This window comes from Triticum aestivum, chromosome 1A (assembly GCF_018294505.1).
Source record: "Triticum aestivum cultivar Chinese Spring chromosome 1A, IWGSC CS RefSeq v2.1, whole genome shotgun sequence".
Lineage (NCBI taxonomy): Eukaryota > Viridiplantae > Streptophyta > Magnoliopsida > Poales > Poaceae > Triticum > Triticum aestivum.
In genome coordinates, this window is record NC_057794.1 from 31,367,095 (window position 1) to 31,388,180 (window position 21,086).

The 21,086-nt window shown below is 45.7% G+C and overlaps 1 protein-coding gene across 1 annotated transcript; it reads right to left on the reverse strand.

Moving 5' to 3' along the window:
* Positions 1 to 16,405: 16,405 nt before the first annotated feature.
* LOC123080620 (geraniol 8-hydroxylase) lies at positions 16,406 to 19,393 on the reverse strand. The gene is made up of 2 exons (XM_044503578.1): positions 18,472 to 19,393; positions 16,406 to 17,120 (listed from the first exon to the last, which is right to left on the reverse strand). Exons 1-2 carry the CDS (start codon positions 19,375 to 19,377, stop codon positions 16,506 to 16,508), a joined length of 1,521 nt encoding a protein of 506 aa, XP_044359513.1. The 5' UTR covers positions 19,378 to 19,393; the 3' UTR covers positions 16,406 to 16,505.
* Positions 19,394 to 21,086: the final 1,693 nt, after the last annotated feature.

Genomic DNA, 21,086 nt, shown 5'->3' on the forward strand with positions numbered 1-21,086 from the left:
GTTTGTTTGCCAATTCAAGCGTCAATTACTGATCAGGATAGTCAACTTCAATTGGCAGGTCCTAAAGAACAAATGGTAGGATGATATATCTACTCCTTGATGATTAGCTTAATCCACTTCCTGCATATAGAAATTTCAAACTTGAATGTTGTTTCTTATTTGTGTTCAGGATAAAATGGAATACAATATATGCCTGTAATTGTTTTTGTTCTAGACTGCACCCTGTTTTTATAATATTATTAGGATTTTTTGTTCCATTAGGATATAAATCCCCAAAACCAGCTTTGCTTCTTTTTTTTGGTAAAATAGATACCATGTTTTATATTTGGAAGATGTTGATTGCTTTGTTTTAGCTTTTGCGTTTGGCATGATCCATGTTGATGGCGTTTAGTAATAGTCTGGTCAAGATTTTGTTGTGATGCTTTGCATGGTTCCAACTACCAACTAATTATATAATATTTATTGTTGGTTTCTTATTCCTTGTAGTTCTTATTCTATAAAAGTGATGGTAGGGGTTCCCCTTGCTGGTCCCTTCTTCCTTGCACTCAGGATGCGTTGATGGCGTGTTGTGCCTCCCTCTTTCTCAGTGCTTCTCCAATGCTCTTCTAATAATTACCGAATTATTTTCTTTCTCAGTGTTCTCCAGTGATGAAGGGGTTCTAATGATTTTCCGGTCAAGAGGAAAGTAAACTTCCAAAAATGTGAGACCATGATCTGCTTGCAACAAATCTCCCTTATTTGCTCCTTATTGGGAATATTTTTTCTATTTGGAGCACTGGACCAAGAGCACATGGAGGGAGCTCTTCTCCACCGTGCCGGCGACAAGAACAAGGAAAATCCATTCCATGGTGCCACCAATGAACAAGGTAAACACGAGCTATCAGCAGCTTATAGATTCCATATTTCTATAGTGTTGATCTAGGGTTTATGTGAGTGAATCTTACTGTTCTTTGGGCTGTATATAAAAATACTGCTCAGTTGACAGTAGTTGCTATTGTTTTATTGTTGTGAAAGTCTCATGGTCCAGTAGAACGCCCTTTTCAGAGAGAATACTCCACATCTATTGATTGTGATTTAGTTTTGGTATTGATTTTTATTTGGTATCACTAGATAAAGATAGTGAGATCATTTATGTTTTGGTACTGAGATAGTTAAGTTTGTTTATCTATGAAAAAAAAATACACTTGTACATGGTTGTTGTACTGCATGATATCCTATATTACTGCTTGAAAGAACATGCGGTGCCCCCATGTTTGGTTTTGGTAATTGATGACAATCTCTATGGACTAATGGTTGCCTTGAGTTATATTTGAAGGTTTTGTCCATAGGCTTTTCTTGGAGTACATGTGTTGGTTTCAAGGAGAGTTTGTGTCGACCAAGGTGCTATTCAAGGAATTACCTAAAGATTGGTCTTGTGAGAGGTTTATCAAGACTAAGTCAAAGAGTGAATCAAGTTGATCAACCCACAAAGCGTAGAAGATGTACCGAGAGGGATCAAGTGATCCCATGGTATGGTAAGCATTGTCAATTACGCTTTGTGTACTAAGCCATGGTCTTTGTGAGGGTTCTTTGTGGGGTTAGGTTGCGGTGTGCAAGTTCAAGTGGAGCATCACGAAGAGATCAAATGCTTGAAGCTTGCCGTCCTTTGTGGTGACAATGGACTTGTGAAGATGTGCAGAAGAGTGGCTCACCCATAGTGAAGTATGGGGGAGCAACCAACTAGTCTTCATCGAGTCAACACAATCAAGAAAGGTTGCGGTGTGCAAGTTCAAGTGGAGCATCACGAAGAGATCAAATGCTTGAAGCTTGCCGTCCATTGTGGTGACAATGGACATGTGAAGATGTGCGGAAGAGTGGCTCACCCATAGTGGAGTATGGGGGAGCAATCAACTAGTCTTCATCGAGCCAACACAATCAAGAAAGGTGGTCCAACTTGAGGAAGTCAAGATCATCATCATCTAGCTCAAGTGGACCATGTGCAAGGCAAAGGTTTGCCCTTGATAGGTTTTCTATTTTAGCGGTCTCATGATGGTAGTTGGGAGACCGGGTTATAGGATCAATTGCCATACTATCAAGGGGGGCTCTCGATGAGTAGCTTGATCGTATCGTTCATTGAGAGCTCAAACCATTGCATCCTTCCATCATCTTTCTTGGTTCTTGTTTGGTTCTCTTTGTGAGTCTTAGTGCTTACGGTCATCTTGTTGACAAGCTTGAGTTCATCGAAAACGGAGTTCGCTTGCATCTTCTATGATGTTTTCGATGTTGGAGGTTTTGCCCGTTCTTCTCGGTTGGAGGTTTCACTCCTCTTTTTGTTAGGCATACCTCCCCTGCCTCTTCTCGGTTGGAGGTTTCGCTGTTTTGATGCTACTCGTCGTCTTGTTTCCAACAAGCTTGAGTTTGCTCAATTCGGAGCTCATATGCAGAAGTTATGGCAGTTCTGGTTTTCTTGAGTGTGGTTTTTGTCAGGGTCCCAGCGGTAGTACCGTGGTACCCATCGGTAGTACCGCTGAGGAGTCACAAGCGGCAGTACCGCTCCGCAGCGGTAGTACCGGCGGTGACTCCGCAGCAGTACTACCGTTGGCTTACCAGGTCCCTACCGCGTCGATTCGAGGGGTCTTTTTCTGTGTCGGATTGTGCGGTACCTCGCTGCGGCAGTAGTGCGGCAGTACCGCTCCTTAGCGGTAGTACCGCCCGATTCCCTCTTTCCCTTTACCCTTCGTTCTGCGCGGCAGTACTGCCGAAGGGTGCAGTAGTACCGCCCAACCCAGCGGTAGTACCGCTGTCTCCTACGGTACTACCGCCCCAAGGTTCATGTTTTGTTGCTCCTTTTCCCTGTTTCTTCCGCCTGAGCGGTAGTACCGCTCGTGTGTGGGCTGAGCACATAACGGTTGGATTTTCCCCCTCCTATAAAAGGGGGTCTTCTTCCCCATTGAACCTTATCCTTGTAGCTCATATTCTTCCCCCATTGTTGACCTTCTTCGAGCTTGCTAACTCTCAATCCCTCCATGGTTTCTTGCTAGTTTTTGAGGGAAAAGAGAGAGGAGATCTAGATCCACATTTCCACCAATCACTTTCTCCTCTATGTGAGGGGAACTCCTTGGATCTAGATCTTGGAGTTCTTTGTGTTCTCTTTCTTGTTCTTCCTCTCATTTTCCTCCCTAGCATTAGTTGCTTCGGTGGGATTTGACAGAGAAGGACTTGGGCACTCCGTGTGCCCTTGCCATTGCATTTGGTGCATCGGTTTGAGTTCTCCACGGTGATACGTGGAAGTTACAAGTTGAGAAGCTTATTACTCTTGGGTGCTTGGTACCCTTGAGCTTGTTCCTCTTGGGTGCTTGGGCGCCCTAGACGGTTGTTGGTGTTCGGAGCTCAATCATTGTGGTGTAAAGCTCCCGGCAAGCGTCGGGGTCTTCAATTAGGTTGTGGAGATCGCCCCGAGCAATTTGACGGGTTCCAGTGACCGCCCCCAAGGGTTGCCAAAGTGTACGGGTTCGGTGATCGCCCCCAAGGGTTGCCATTTGTACGGGTTCGGTGACCGCCCTCAAGGGTCCCTTAGTGGAATCACGACATCTTGCATTGTGCGAGAGCGTGAGGAGATTACGGTGGCCCTAGTGGCTTCTTGGGGAACATTGTGCCTCCACACCGCTCCAAACGGAGATTAGCATCCGCAAGGGTGTGAACTTCGGGATACATCGTCGTCTCCTCGTGCCTCGGTTATCGCTTACCCGAGCCCTTTACTTATGCACTTTACTTTGTGATAGCCATATTGTTTCTTTTCATATATCTTGCTATCACATAGTTGCTTTTCTTTCTTAGCATAAGTTGTTGGTGCACATAGGTGAGCCTAGTTGTTTTAGGTTTTGTGCTTGGAAAATTAACCGCTAGGTTTATTCCGCATTTGTTCAAGCCTAAACCGTAATTATTTTAAAACGCCTATTCACCCCCCCCTCTAGGCGGCATCCACGATCTTTCACTGCTGTTCAGTGATATTAAACACAATTTGCAAGAACAAAGATAATTGTGGTACTCCGTATTTTGATAATAATAGGGACTCACTAATTACTAGGAAAAAAGGATCAAGTGCAGGCTTAATTTCCTCTTGTGTGACAGGCCAGTTTCGGGCATTCATTTCATGCCCCAAGTCTTGCGAGTTATACCCATGTCGAGATTTGCTGAGTTCTGTAACATAGAAGTTTGGCGTGCTCCTTTTCATCTCCAGCTAACTGGTCCACTATTTCACTGGTTTATAAAAAGGAAAATATTGTTCTTTTCGTAGCTCAGTGGTACTTATTGCCCTACTGGATGCTGATTCTTAAATTGCCTAATTAACAAGCAACGGTTAAATGTAGATGGTTATCCTCCACTTTTTAGTAATATATCTGATTTAATTTTCCATATCCTGTTAATGACAAAGATGTGTATGTGTGTGGACGTGTGTGTGTGTGTGCGACTGGATTAGGATTTAAAGGTTGGGTCTCCTCTGATTTAGTTACATGCATATCTTCCACTACGTGATCTTCCCCTGTCCTACGGACCATATAGAATGTGTGCTCGCCCTCTATGAAAGATCAAACATTTACTTCCTCCTCCTATTCTAATGCCGACGCTTTGCTTTTGTTATTGTAGATCGACTCGCAATGTTGAGCAGATCACCATGTTAAAATACGAGCATTTAGAGAAGTGTGTGCTCGCCAAGGACCCAATTGGTTTCTGAAGAGTTGGCTGCATATCGTTGGTGTCCGATGCACAAACAAGTATACATGAGGTCTGCCCCTGGTTTTACCTTGGTCTTGTAGTTAGCAAATCAAAACTTTTTGGACTGTTCGATTTTAATTACATTTAGTTAGTCTTTCATCCATACATGTCTTTGGGATACCATGATGTTAGGAGCCCCTTAATTTCCACTTCCTTTTGGGTGTGAGCATCGTTGATTGCTAATAGCAAAGAAATTCGAAAAATATGAAGAATATAGAAGTAACTTATTTTTTTTGACATGGCTTGATTTAATTTTTTGTGTACATGTTCTGTGATGAGATAGTCATGTCTACCAGGTCCAGTATTAGATTTTTTTTAACTCAGTACCAACAACCCCAATTTAAATGAAATATAGATACACACAATATTTGTAAGCTACGTTATTTAGACAACGGGATAATTAGAGGTGGTCATACATATCTTGGTCAAACCAGATAGATAAAGAACACACATGAATCAAGGCTTGTGCTCTGTTTTGTATTTCTCATGTACGACCAGAGTCTGTATATATGTTGTAAGCTAGAACAGATTTGTGTGTACGACCAGAGTCTGTGTGTATGTGTCGTAAGCTAGAACGGTTTTTACCTACCAAAACCTATCTGTGTGTACGACGGCGGCGGGGCACGGAGGCGGGCGTGGGTTAGTTTTTGGAGGGAGAGAGAGAGAGAGGCGAGGCAAGAGGAAGAGGAGAGGCGGCGGTGGGAGTCTAGGAGGAGTTGGCGGCTAAGTAGACAGATGATATGAAATGCATCAATAGAATTTCCTACTAACCTAAACCCTGTTTACTACTAACTGATCATTACCTGTTTGACCACATAGTTGGGACCGGCATCCCCACATAGTTGTTCAAGGAATTACTGTTGGGGAACGTTGCAGAAAATTAAAATTTTTCCTACGGTTTCACCAAGATCCATCTATGAGTTCATCTAAGCAACGAGTCTAGGGAGAGAGTTTGCATCTACATACCACTTGTAGATCGCGTGCGGAAGCTTGCAAGGTGATGATGTAGTCGTGCTCGACGTGATCCAAATCACCGATGACCAGCGCCGAACGGACGGCACCTCCGCGTTCAACACACGTACGGGACGGGAGACGTCTCCTCCTTCTTGATCCAGCAAGGGGGAAGGAGAGGTTGATGAAGATCCAGCAGCACGACGGCGTGGTGGTGGATGCAGGGCGTCACAGCAGCAGGGCTTCGCCGAGACTACGAGGGAGAGACGTAACGGGGGGAGGTGGAGGCGCCAGGGGCTGGTGTGTTCTCCTCCTCTCCCCCCACTATATATAGGGGTGCCAAGGGGGGGGGGCGCCGGCCCTAGTAGATGAGATCTACTAGGGGGGCGGCGGCCTAGGGGAGGTTTCCCTCCCCCCAAGGCACCTAGGGGTGCCTTCCACCACTAGGACTCCTCCTAGGGGGAAACCCTAGGCGCATGGGCCTATAGGGGCTGGTGCCCTTGGCCCATGATGGCCAAGGCGCACCCCCTACAGCCCATGTGGCCCCCTGGGACAGGTGGCCCCACCCGGTGGACCCCCGGGACCCTTCCGGTGGTCCCGGTACAATACCGATAACCCCGAAACTTGTCCCGATGCCCGAAATAGCACTTCCTATATATAATTCTTTACCTCCGGACCATTCCGGAACTCCTCGTGACGTCCGGGATCTCATCCGGGACTCCGAACAACATTCGGGTTTCTGCATATACATATCTTCATAACCCTAGTGTCACCGAACCTTAAGTGTGTAGACCCTACGGGTTCGGGAGACATGCAGACATGACCGAGACGCTCTCAGTCAATAACCATCAGCGGGATCTGGATACCCATGATGGCTCCCACATGCTCCTCGATGTTGTCATCGGATGAACCACTATGTCGAGGATTCGATCAAACCCTGTATGCAATTCCCTTTGTCAATCGGTACGTTACTTGCCCGAGACTCGATCGTCGGTATCCCAATACCTTGTTCAGTCTCGTTACCGGCAAGTCACTTTACTCGTACCGTAATGCATGATCCCGTGTCCAACACCTTGGTCACATTGAGCTCAATATGATGATGCATTACCGAGTGGGCCCAGAGATACCTCTCCGTCATACGGAGTGACAAATCCCAGTCTCGATCCGTGTCAACCCAACAGCTACTTTCGGAGATACCTGTAATGCACCTTTATAGTCACCCAGTTACGTTGTGACGTTTGGTACACCCAAGGCACTCTTACGGTATCCGGGAGTTACACGATCTCATGGTCGAAGGAAGAGATACTTGACACTTGCAAAGCTCTAGCAAAACGAACTACACGATCTTTTATGCTATGCTTAGGATTGGGTCTTGTCCATCACATCATTCTCCTAATGATGTGATCCCGTTATCAACGACATCCAATGTCCATAGTCAGGAAACCATGACTATCTGTTGATCACAACGAGCTGGTCAACTAGAGGCTTACCAGGGACATAGTGTGGTCTAAGTATTCACACGTGTATTATGATTTCCGGATAATACAGTTATAGCATGAATCAAAGACAATTATCATGAACAATGAAATATAATAATACTTTTATTATTGCCTCTAGGGCATATTTCCAACAGTCTCCCACTTGCACTAGAGTCACCAATCTAGTTACATTGTGATGAATCGAACACCCATAGAGTTCTGGTGTTGATCATGTTTTGCACGCGAGAGAGGTTTAGTCAGCGGATCTGCGACATTCAGATCCGTGTGCACTTTGCAAATCTCTATGTCTCCATCTTGAACATTTTCACGGATGGAGTTGAAACGACGCTTGATGTGCCTGGTCTTCTTGTGAAACCTGGGCTCCTTTGCGAGGGCAATAGCTCCAGTGTTGTCACAGAAGAGTTTGATCGGCCCCGACGCATTGGTTATGACTCCTAGGTCGGTGATGAACTCCTTCACCCAAATCGCTTCATGTGCTGCCTCCGAGGCTGCCATGTACTCCGCTTCACACATAGATCCCGCCACGACGCTCTGCTTGCAGCTGCACCAGCTTACTGCTCCACCATTCAACATATACACGTATCCGGTTTGTGACTTAGAGTCATCCAGATCTGAGTCGAAGCTAGCGTCGACGTAACCCTTTACGACGAGCTCTTCGTCTCCTCCATAAACAAGAAACATGTCCTTTGTCCTTTTCAGGTACTTCAGGATATTCTTGACCGCTGTCCAGTGTTCCTTGCCGGGATTACTTTGGTATCTAGCTACCAAACTTACGGCAAGGTTTACATCGGGTCTGGTACACAGCATGGCATACATAATAGATCCTATGGCTGAAGCATAGGGGATGACACTCATCTCTTCTTTATCTTTTGCCGTGGTCGGTGACTGAGCTGAGCTCAATCTCATACCTTGTAACATAGGCAAGAACCCCTTCTTGGACTGATCCATTCTGAATCTCTTCAAAATCTTATCAAGGTATGTGCTTTGTGAAAGACCTATGAGGCATCTCGATCTATCTCTATAGATCTTGATGCCTAATATATAAGCAGCTTCTCCAAGGTCCTTCATTGAAAAACACTTATTCAAGTAGGCCTTAATGCTGTCCAGAAATTCTATATTATTTCCCATCAGGAGTATGTCATCTACATATAATATGAGAAATGCTACAGAGCTCCCACTCACTTTCTTGTAAACGCAGGCTTCTCCATAAGTCTGCATAAACCCAAACGCTTTGATCATCTCATCAAAGCGAATGTTCCAACTCCGAGATGCTTGCACCAGTCCATAAATGGATCGCTGGAGCTTGCATACTTTGTTAGTGTTCCGAGGATCGACAAAACCTTCCGGCTGCATCATATACAGTTCTTCCTTAAGATGCCCGTTAAGGAATGCTGTTTTGACGTCCATCTGCCATATCTCATAATCATAGTATGCGGCAATTGCTAACATGATTCGGATGGACTTTAGCTTCGCTACGGGAGAGAATGTCTCGTCGTAGTCAATCCCTTGAACCTGTCGATGACCCTTAGCGACAAGTCGAGCTTTATAGATGGTAACATTACCATCCGCGTCCGTCTTAAAGATCCATTTGTTTTCTATCGCTCACCGATCATCGGGCAAGTCTGTCAAAGTCCATACTTTGTTTTCATACATGGATTCTATCTCGGATTTCATGGCTTCAAGCCATTTGTTGGAATCCGGGCCCGCCATTGCTTCTTCATAGTTCGAAGGTTCATTGTTGTCTAACAACATGATTTTCAGGACAGGGTTGCCGTACCACTCTGGTGCGGAACGTGTCCTTGTGGACCTACGAAGTTCAGCAGTAACTTGATCCGAAGTACCTTGATCATTATCATGGTTTTCCTCTTCAGTTGGTGTGGGCATCACAGGAACGGTTTCCTGTGCTGCGTCACTATCCCGCTCAAGAGGTAGTACTTCATCGAGTTCTACTTTCCTCCCACTTACTTCTTTCGAGAGAAACTCTTTTTCCAGAAAGCATCCGTTCTTGGCAACAAAGATCTTGCCTTCGGATCTTAAGTAGAAGGTATACCCTACAGTTTCCTTAGGGTATCCTATGAATACGCATTTTTCCGACTTGGGTTCGAGCTTTTCAGGTTGAAGTTTCTTGACATAAGCTTCGCATCCCCAAACTTTTAGAAACGACAGTTTAGGTTTCTTTCCAAACCATAATTCATACGGTGTCGTCTCAACGGATTTAGACGGTGCCCTATTTAAAGTGAATGTAGCTGTCTCTAGAGCGTATCCCCAAAATGATAGCGGTAAATCGGTAAGAGACATCATAGACCGTACCATATCCAATAGAGTGCGATTACGACGTTCGGACACACCGTTTTGCTGAGGTGTTCCAGGCGGAGTGAGCTGTGAAACGATTCCACATTTCTTTAAGTGTGTACCAAATTCGTGACTTAAGTATTCTCCTCCACGATCTGATCGTAAGAATTTTATCTTTCGGTCACGTTGATTCTCCACCTCATTCTGAAATTCCTTGAACTTTTCAAAGGTCTCAGACTTGTGTTTCATTAAGTAGACATACCCATATCTACTCAAGTCATCTGTGAGAGTGAGAACATAACGATATCCTCCGCGAGCCTCAACGCTCATTGGACCGCACACATCGGTATGTATGATTTCCAACAAGTTGGTTGCTCGCTCCATTGTTCCGGAGAACGGAGTCTTGGTCATTTTGCCCAAGAGGCATGGTTCGCACGTGTCAAACGATTCATAATCAAGAGACTCTAAAAGTCCATCGGCATGGAGCTTCTTCATGCACTTGACACCAATGTGACCAAGGCGGCAGTGCCATAAGTATGTGGGACTATCGTTATCAACTTTAAATCTTTTGGCATCTACACTATGAACATGTGTAATATTACGCTCGAGATTCATTAAGAATAAACCATTGACCATCGGAGCATGACCATAAAACATATCTCTCATATAAATCGAACAACCATTATTCTCAGACTTAAATGAGTAGCCATCTCGTATTAAACGAGATCCAGATACAATGTTCATGCTCAAACTTGGCACTAAATAACAATTATTAAGGTTCAAAACTAATCCCGTAGGTAAATGTAGAGGCAGCATGCCGACGGCGATCACATCGACTCTGGAACCATTCCCGACGCGCATCGTCACCTCGTCCTTTGCCAGTCTCCGTTTATTCCGCAGCTCCTGCTGTGAGTTACAAATATGAGCAACGGCACCGGTATCAAATACCCAGGAGTTACTACGATTACTGGTAAGGTACACATCAATCACATGTATATCAAATATACCTTTGGTGTTGCCGGCCTTCTTATCCGCTAAGTATTTGGGGCAGTTCCGCTTCCAGTGACCCTTCCCCTTGCAATAAAAGCACTCAGTCTCAGGCTTGGGTCCATTCTTTGACTTCTTCCCGGTAACTGGCTTACCAGGCGCGGCAACATCTTTGCCGTCCTTCTTGAAGTTCTTCTTACCCTTGCCCTTCTTGAACTTAGTGGTCTTATTGACCATCAACACTTGATGTTCTTTCTTGATTTCAGCCTCTGCTGACTTCAGCATCGAGAACACTTCAGGAATGGTCTTTTCCATTCCCTGCATGTTGTAGTTCATCACAAAGCTCTTGTAGCTTGGTGGGAGCGACTGGAGGATTCTGTCAATGACCGCCTCATCTGGGAGGTTAATGTTCAGCTGGGTCATACGGTTGTGCAACCCAGACATCTTCAGGATGTGCTCACTGACAGAACTGTTTTCCTCCATCTTACAACTGTAGAACTTGTCGGAGACATCATATCTCTCGACCCGGGCATGAGCTTGGAAAACTAGTTTCAGCTCTTCGAACATCTCATATGCTCCGTGATGCTCAAAACGCTTTTGGAGCCCCGGTTCTAAGCTGTAAAGCATGCCGCACTGAACGAGGGAGTAATCATCAGCGCGAGACTGCCAAGCATTCATAATGTCTTGGTTCTCTGGGACGGGAGCGTCACCTAGCGGTCCTTCTAGGACATATTGTTTCCTGGCAGCTATGAGGATGATCCTCAGGTTCCGGACCCAGTCCGTATAGTTGCTGCCATCATCTTTCAGCTTGGTTTTCTCTAGGAACGCGTTGAAGTTCATGTTGACGTTAGCGTTGGCCATTGATCTACAAGACATATTTGCAAAGGTTTTAGACTAAGTTCATGATAATAAAGTTCTAATCAAATTATGAACTTCCACTTAGATTAGACATCCCTTTAGTCATCTAAGTGTTACACGATCCGAGTCGACTAGCCCGTGTCCGATCATCACGTGAGACGGACTAGTCATCGTCGGTGAACATTTTTATGTTGATCGTATCTTCCATACGACTCGTGTTCGACCTTTCGGTCTCTGTGTTCCGAGGCCATGTCTGCACATGCTAGGCTCGTCAAGTTAACCCTAAGTGTTTTCGCTGTGTAAAACTGTCTTACACCCGTTGTATGTGAACGTAAGAATCCATCACACCCGATCATCACGTGGTGCTTAGAAACGACGAACTGTAGCAACGGTGCACAGTTAGGGGAGAACACTTCTTGAAATTTTATAAGGGATCATCTTATTTACTACCGTCGTCCTAAGTAAACAAGATGCATAATACATAATAAACATCACATGCAATTATATAGTTGTGACATGATATGGCCAATATCATATAGCTCCATTGATCTTCATCTTCGGGGCTCCATGATCATCTTGTCACCGGCTTGACACCATGATCTCCATCATCATGATCTCCATCATCGTGTCTTCATGAAGTTGTCACGCCAACGACTACTTCTACTTCTATGACTAACGTTTAGCAATAAAGTAAAGTAGTTTACATGGCGTTATTCAATGACACGCAGGTCATACAAAAAATAATGACAACTCCTATGGCTCCTGCCGGTTGTCATACTCATCGACATGCAAGTCGTGAATCCTATTACAAAGAACATGATCTCATACATCACAATTCATTATTCATCACAACTTCTGGCCATATCACATCACATGATCAATCGCTGCAAAAACAAGTTAGACGTCCTCTAATTGTTGTTGCATCTTTTACGTGGCTGCAATTGGGTTCTAGCAAGAACGTTTTCTTACCTACGAATCACCACAACGTGATTTTGTCAACTTCTATTTACCCTTCATAAGGGCCCTGTTCATCGATTCCGCTCCAACTAAGGCGGGAGAGACAGACACCCGCCAGCCACCTTATGCAACTTGTGCATGTCAGTCGGTGGAACCGGTCTCACGTAAGAGTACGTGTAAGGTTGGTCCGGGCCGCTTCATCCCACAATACCGTTGAGCAAGAAAAGACTAGTAGAGGCAAGTAAGATGACAAAATCCATGCCCACAACAAAGTTGTGTTCTACTCGTGCAAAGAGAACTACGCATAGACCTAGCTCATGATGCCACTGTTGGGGAACGTTGCAGAAAATTAAAATTTTTCCTACGGTTTCACCAAGATCCATCTATGAGTTCATCTAAGCAACGAGTCTAGGGAGAGAGTTTGCATCTACATACCACTTGTAGATCGCGTGCGGAAGCTTGCAAGGTGATGTTGTAGTCGTGCTCGACGTGATCCAAATCACCGATGACCAGCGCCGAACGGACGGCACCTCCGCGTTCAACACACGTACGGGACGGAAGACGTCTCCTCCTTCTTGATCCAGCAAGGGGGAAGGAGAGGTTGATGAAGATCCAGCAGCACGACGGCGTGGTGGTGGATGCAGGGCGTCACAGCAGCAGGGCTTCGCCGAGACTACGAGGGAGAGACGTAACGGGGGGAGGTGGAGGCGCCAGGGGCTGGTGTGTTCTCCTCCTCTCCCCCCCCACTATATATAGGGGTGCCAAGGGGGGGGGGCGCCGGCCCTAGTAGATGAGATCTACTAGGGGGGGCGGCGGCCTAGGGGAGGTTTCCCTCCCTCCCAAGGCACCTAGGGGTGCCTTCCACCACTAGGACTCCTCCTAGGGGGAAACCCTAGGCGCATGGGCCTATAGGGGCTGGTGCCCTTGGCCCATGATGGCCAAGGCGCACCCCCTACAGCCCATGTGGCCCCCTGGGACAGGTGGCCCCACCCGGTGGACCCCCGGGACCCTTCCGGTGGTCCCGGTACAATACCGATAACCCCGAAACTTGTCCCGATGCCCGAAATAGCACTTCCTATATATAATTCTTTACCTCCGGACCATTCCGGAACTCCTCGTGATGTCCGGGATCTCATCCGGGACTCCAAACAACATTCGGGTTTCTGCATATACATATCTTCATAACCCTAGCGTCACCGAACCTTAAGTGTGTAGACCCTACGAGTTCGGGAGACATGCAGACATGACCGAGACGCTCTCAGTCAATAACCATCAGCGGGATCTGGATACCCATGATGGCTCCCACATGCTCCTCGATGTTGTCATCGGATGAACCACTATGTCGAGGATTCGATCAAACCCTGTATGCAATTCCCTTTGTCAATCGGTACGTTACTTGCCCGAGACTCGATCGTCGGTATCCCAATACCTTGTTCAGTCTCGTTACCGGCAAGTCACTTTACTCGTACCGTAATGCATGATCCCGTGTCCAACACCTTGGTCACATTGAGCTCAATATGATGATGCATTACCGAGTGGGCCCAGAGATACCTCTCCGTCATACGGAGTGACAAATCCCAGTCTCGATCCGTGTCAACCCAACAGCTACTTTCGGAGATACCTGTAATGCACCTTTATAGTCACCCAATTACGTTGTGACGTTTGGTACACCCAAGGCACTCTTACGGTATCCGGGAGTTACACGATCTCATGGTCGAAGGAAGAGATACTTGACACTTGCAAAGCTCTAGCAAAACGAACTACACGATCTTTTATGCTATGCTTAGGATTGGGTCTTGTCCATCACATCATTCTCCTAATGATGTGATCCCGTTATCAACGACATCCAATGTCCATAGTCAGGAAACCATGACTATCTGTTGATCACAACGAGCTGGTCAACTAGAGGCTTACCAGGGACATAGTGTGGTCTAAGTATTCACACGTGTATTATGATTTCCGGATAATACAGTTATAGCATGAATCAAAGACAATTATCATGAACAATGAAATATAATAATACTTTTATTATTGCCTCTAGGGCATATTTCCAACAATTACTACTTCATTTCTGCCCTTGGCTTTCTTTTTCTTGGATATTGTAGCCTCACTAGGATGGATTAAGAGTATCATTTGCTCCCTTTCCCTAATCAAATAGGACTTCCAAAATAATGAGACTTGCACTAATTTTTATTTGTTTATCTCTTTAGTTTCTGATTACAACTTATGTTTCACAAATATATGCAGGTTTCTACTCTGTTTTAGTGGTCCTTAGTTGATCTCTTTGATTTCTGATTACAACCTATCTCTGTGATTATAAGTGATTTTGGTGTTGTTTGTAGTTGGCACTTCTCATTTCAGAAATCAGTAGTGATCCTGGTATTCAACCATGAGAGTTTAGTGAGAACAACCAAAGGAGGAATGAGCTCAAGACATGTTTAGCAGCTCCTACTAAGTAAGTCCCCCTAAACCTTCAAATCCAAATAAAACAAAATTTCAAGAGTATGTTCTCCACATATGAAATTGATAAATGTTGACATGCTTGCTGCATCTCATCAGATTGCGGGTCCAGAAGTTAAAGGACACGCTTGTGGATCATGGACAACCTCGGCCTGGTACGGGGGCTCGAGTTTGAGCTCTTTATTGGCTTTAGGTAAACCCGGGCATGGGCAGCCCGGCCCGACGACCCGGGCCGAGCCCGGCCCGAAAAACCCGGGCCGGGCCGGGCCGGGCTTGACATTTGGGCCGGGCTCGGGCTTTGTTTTGCAGCCCGAAAGATAGTTCGGGCCGGGCTCGGGCTTCACTTTTTCTGTATTTCGGGCCGGGCTTTCGGGCTTCGGGCCGGGCTTGCACGTGCACGTACTAGAAAATAGCATTCGGGCCGGGCTTTTGGGCTTCGGGCTTGACTTCGGGCCGGGCTCGGGCTTGAAAATATGGAGTATTTCGGGCTTCGGGCCGGGCTCGGGCTTGAGAAATGAAGGTCGGGCTTTTACAAGCCCGGCCCGACGTTTGCCCAGGTTTAGCTTTAGGTGCAAACATGGAACTTCAGTTCACCTAGAACGAATCGGATCCTTGTGTCAATTATTGTAGTGATTGGAGGCCCATTGCGTGTGACCATGATGTAGGCATTCACTCTAGGATCTGAGAATAATTTGTTGATCCTGTTTGGAAGATAGTGGTTAAATAGTGATTTTAACCACTTATTTATATTCTTTTTCTTTTGTTGTGTTATGTATGGAGATGCAGATAGTGGTTTTAGTTTTGGTAGTTTGAACTGCTATTGATTATGTTATTGCAAGTGGTCCTTTCTCAGCACGGTGACCTCAAGGATGCCTCTTGAAAATTAGCATCCTTATTATGAGATTGAGGCGATGTAAACTTGAATTCTGAATCAACTTTGTGCTCTTGGCGAAATGTGTACTGAGTTTATTTCTTTTGGATTTGGTGGATTGCATCAAGGCTCTTGTATTTTATAGAGCAATGCATTATATCATTGATGTTTTGCATATATGATTGCAACATGTGCTAAACTTGCCTTTCTACTACCTCTTGGCTAAGTCGTTGGGACCGGTACCCTCGCGCCAAGGCGCGCTGCCGATCTAGTATACCTTATTAGGGGCTCGGTAGAGCTTTCCATGTGCCGTGTCCTACTGTTTACCGAGAGCCACACTCGGCTTACATTGCTTTTGCCGTAGATACTAGATCTCAGGACACTTTCTCTCTGATTCAAGTGATTAAGGATGGACCACGACGCGTGGCAAGTCTTCATGCCATGGAGGTGTGCTGGAGTCACGTAATGTGAGGAGTAGCCTATCAATGTTAATTAACCTGTACCCATGCCAAGTTCATGAGTCGTGGCTGCAGTATTTTTTTGGAGCGTTTTAGGCTTTTTTGATGATTGTTATTATACTGGGATGACAAAAATAAATGGACATTATATGTTGCGGAAAGGTGTGGAGCACGCGTGGGCGACCCATAAGTCGTGGTGCTCCATTCCGTCAATAAAAAACGCAAAAAAACGGTGCATCAAGTTATGTGAAATATTAGAGTTTTCTCCTTACAAGCATTAAGGAAGCATCTAATTTCCAACAAGGCAGATAACATTATATACCGGTTTCCCATTACTTTTATTCGGTTATATGCACACCAGACATGCATACATATATTCCACGGAAGAAACAACAAAGTACACCCAAAGCCAAGCCCTCAGATTCTCCTGCAGGCTATAGCCTGGAGGGGAGTAGCCATGGCCATGGTGATCCCAACCTTCTCCGACATATCCACACCACTTCTCTCCACCTCGTGTGGCAGCTTCCACTCAAAGCAGTGCAACAGCGAGCCGAGCATGGCATGGATCATCCTGGTCGCCATCGGCAGGCCGAGGCAGGTGCGCCTCCCGGCGCTGAACGGGACGAACCTGAAGTCGGCCGCGCCCTGGAAACTCACCTCCTGCTCGTGCTGCAGGAACCTCTCCGGGATGAACTTGTTCGGCTCCGGCCACGCCTCGGTGTCGTGGTGGACCGCCCACACGTTCACCAGCACGGTGCTCCCCTTGGGGACGGTGTGGCCCTGTATCTTCACCGTGGCCTCGGCCTTGTTGGGCACCAGCGGCACCACCGCGTGCAGACGGAGCGTCTCCTTGACGACTGCTTGGAGATAGGGGAGCTGGTCGATGTCGGAGTATTCAACGTGCGTCTTTGATCCAACGACACTTTTGAGCTCTTGTTGTAGTTTTGTCATGGACTGTGGGTCCTGTAGTAGCTCTGCCATAGCCCACTCAATTGTACCCGAAACAGTGTCGTTGGCCGCAAGAAATATGTCCTGAAATTTGCAAACTGTATTATTTATTGCCCGAATACAATTTTACAAATACTTCCTTTTTATAATCGTCTATTAACAATAACATATAAAAACTAATGATTACAATATTTACTGGAACTATGCCAATGCCTAAAACTACAATGTTACGGAAGGAGGGATTTATTATGTTCCACGCAAAAAAAATGTAATGAGTGTGGCCATTACAATTATTCTATACGTAATGAGGGACCACTGCGTGATGATGAAAGCAATATTATATCCTTATACAAAGTTATTCTATAGTACAACTTTTAAATTCGATATTGTGAGTGCTTATTCTTACTTCATCCATAAACAACATCATCGAACTTTATATAGTTCATTTACGATATTAAACTTATAAATGTCCAACTTACTAATAATATATTTACTATAAAAGGAAAACAATAATTGACAAACTGATAATATACAAGATTCGCAAATCAAAAGTTATCTTTTGAATATTAACATATAAAGTTCATGAAAGAAATATTTACTGGAACTGTGTTGATGTGTAAAGTACAACTAATTTACTAGGACAGTTATATGAAAGCCATATGACGTCCTTATACAGAATTATTCTAATAGTGCAACTTTCTATTTTAACATATTAACTGGATGCACTTATTCATATTTCATTCATTATTCTTAAGTCTTAACCCATATATTTGAACTTTATATGTTTCATTTACGAATATTAACATTTGAAACATCTAACACGTCAATAATAAATTTTTGTCAAAGTAAAAGAAAAAAAAGAATTAACTTAATAATACACAAAATGAGCACTATGAAAATGGCATGTTGAATTTTCTATTAACACATATAAATATAATTTAATGATAAAATATTTACAGGAATTATGTCAATGTCTAAACTATAACTAAATTACTTGGATTATATACATGAAAGCAAATTATGTCCTTATACAAAATTATTACTATAGTAACAAAGGTATTTATTAAAACTGGGTGCGCTTATTGATATTTCATTCATTATGTTTAAACTGCATATTGACTTTATATATTTCATTTTCGATATTGAACATTTAAATGTCCAACGTGCCAAAGATAACAGTATCTTTCCTTATGTAAAAAAAACTAACAGTACACAAAATAAGCAGCTTAAATTTGTGTTTTGAATTTGAATTTTGGGAGGTAGTTTTGTGTTAATTGAGTTAAAAAATGTACTGTACCAAAAGATTAGTAAATCAATCCGGAAAATGTCAGGTGCACACATGTGGAAGTACGTACGTACTTCCACTCTTCATATATAGTACTCTCACTTAGGCGATTCAATTCGATTATGCACGTGTGCTTTGCAGCTTGCTTACCGTGAAGAAGGCCCTCATGAAATCCTGGTTAACCAAGCCGTCGTCGACGTCCTTGCCTCCTTGCTCCTCCGACATGTCGAGCATCACGTCCAGCAGGTCGTCCTTGCGCGCATCGCCGTCGCCGGCTTGCCGGGCGCGCCTCCGCTGCTCGATCTGTTGGTCGATGAGCCGGTAAACCATTGCCAGGTGTGTGGCGAAGCCTCGCCTCACACGCTGGAGGTCAGCGGCCGCGAGCGCCGGGAAGAAGTCGGAGACGTTGGGCCTGAGAGAGTGCGCCACGGCCTCCCGCGCGAAGCCGTGCAGCTCGCCGGACGTGGCCTCGTCCAGGCCGGCCGAGAACATGGCGCGCCACTGGAGGTCCATCATGGACGCGAAGGCCGCGTGGCCGACCTCCACGGGCGCGCCCGACGCCGACAGCTCCGACACGCGGCGGAGCATGCCGAGCACGGCGTCCCGAAGCATCGGCCGCAGCGCGTCCCCGTCGAGCCGCCGGGGCGACAGCAGGTGTTCGGCGCCGATCCTGCGCAGCGCGCGCCACCTGCGGCGCGGCGGCAGGACGAACACCGAGTTGGCGGCGTGCCCCATGCCGTTCCACGCGTCCGGCGGGTTGCGGCCGGACAGCACGGTGTTGTGCGTCTGGAGGACCTCCCGGGCCGTGGCCGCGGAGGAGGCGACGATGACGACCACCGTGCCCAGCCGGAGCGTCATCAAAGGGCCGTACCGTTCGGCGAGCTGCGCGAGGGAGCGGTGCGGGAGCTTGCCTACGACGTCGAGGAGGTTGCCGATGACCGGAAGCGGCGTCGGCCCAGGTGGAAGGCGGCGCCGGACGTCGGTAAGCAGCTGGAACGCGTAGGAAGAGAGGAGCATGAAGAGAAGCGAGGACATGAACACCAGGAAGAATGCCATCTATCTCGGAACAATAGTTTATGTTGTTTGTTTCCGGTAAGCAGCAAGCAGCCTCTCTACGTGTATTTATAGAGAGCCATACTGAGTAAGGCTAATGTGTTAATCACGTGGTGCTGATGTCGTCACATGGCGAGAGCTTAGATGACATGGCTCATTGCTGGCTATGATCACCGTTGCTGTCGCCTTCTCCGGTGGTCGTAGTAGTATCCACCCTCTTTAATTTTTACATATTTTTAGACCCCATTACCGACGCTAGATATTTGATCATGATAAATTAAACGTTTTTCATGACAAATAATGTTTGTCGAGAATGACAAGTTTAATTGATGAGCATGACAAATATATCTCAGATTACTTTTTGGAAATACTAACGCCCACACGTGTGGGCGTTTGCATCTTGCCCGCACACATGGATCAATGTCGGTTTAAGTTTGCACGAATCTTGGCATGTTTTGCCAGATTTTTTTATGCCATGTAGGATTGGGCTGGTGTATGGGCATTCATCCGGTTGCCCACATGTCCGTTTCCACACGCGGAGGTCCTGGTGTGTGGGCGTTTAGCAGTTCGCCCACACGCCAGTTTTTAACGCACGCAGAGAGGCTGGTGTGTGGGCGTTTATCAGTTCGCCCACACGCCCGTCTCTTCTCCCACACCCAAAGCTACCAGTTGCCATGTGTTTTTCAGGATACATGGCAACTGCCCTAGTATGCTTGTAAGCAGATGCCAACTCTCTCTTTACCCGAACATGTTATTTTGCCATGTCTTTTTGTAGTGCTACATGGCAACTGCCTAGTGTTAATAGGTGGCAACTTCTAAAGTTTTCAAATCATGGCAACTGTAGTTGTCTGACATGGCAACTGTAGTTCAGTAACATGACAACTGTAGTTAAACGAACATGGAAGAGGCTCCGGGACCATGGCAACTGCGGGGACACGTGGTGATGTCACGCGGGGCGAGCGGGACCATGAGGTATGAGGTCTGACGTACGGGTGTGTGGGCGTTATCTATTTCGCCCACACGTAGACGTGCGGGAGGGACTGCGGTGCAAAAAAGGAGGCATGTGGGCATTACTTATTTTGCCCACACGTAGGTGTGTGGGCTGGTTCTCTTAGACAGCACACAAAATGTGTGGCCAGACCTCTTAACGCCCACACGTATGGGCATTATCGGCCTCCTTATTTTTTGACCAAAAAATTGTTGCGCTTATAAACTAAATTTGATACTATCACGCCAATATAAGTTTTTTTAAAACACAGTACAGACGCAAACACTCGTATATAAGTGTATACACTCATCCCTATGAACACACATGCATACCCTAACCTATGAGCACCTCCAGGAGACTAAGCCGACATAATTTTGAGATTGATGAAGTCACCACATGCGTCTCGTAGTCGACGGGAACGTCTTCCCCCATTGTATGCACATCGCAGGAAATCCTGAAATAAATTCAGGAATAATGCAAGCGTCGGGACTTGAACCTTTGTGGGCTGAGGCTAACATTGTCCTCTTAACCATCCAATCACAGGTTGGTTCACCAAGTTGACATGAAAAAGTCAAATTTGACATGATTAATCAGATTTTTTATCATTTTTTTCGTGGACGATTGATAGCTTTAATAATTTGAAGTTGTATCGCTTGACTTTTTGTAAAAGAAAGATATGGCTCAGTGCATGTGATCAGTATCACCCGGTTCTGTCGCTTCTTGA

What these genes read in the sequence shown, in the direction of transcription:
- LOC123080620 (XM_044503578.1), bottom strand. Translation starts at nt 19,377, where the DNA reads ATGGCATTCTTCCTGGTGTTCATGTCCTCGCTTCTCTTCATGCTCCTC. An exon ending in TCATGAGGGCCTTCTTCACG is followed by an intron (nt 17,121 to 18,471) that starts GTAAGCAAGCTG and finishes TGCAAATTTCAG; the next exon opens with GACATATTTCTTGCGGCCAA.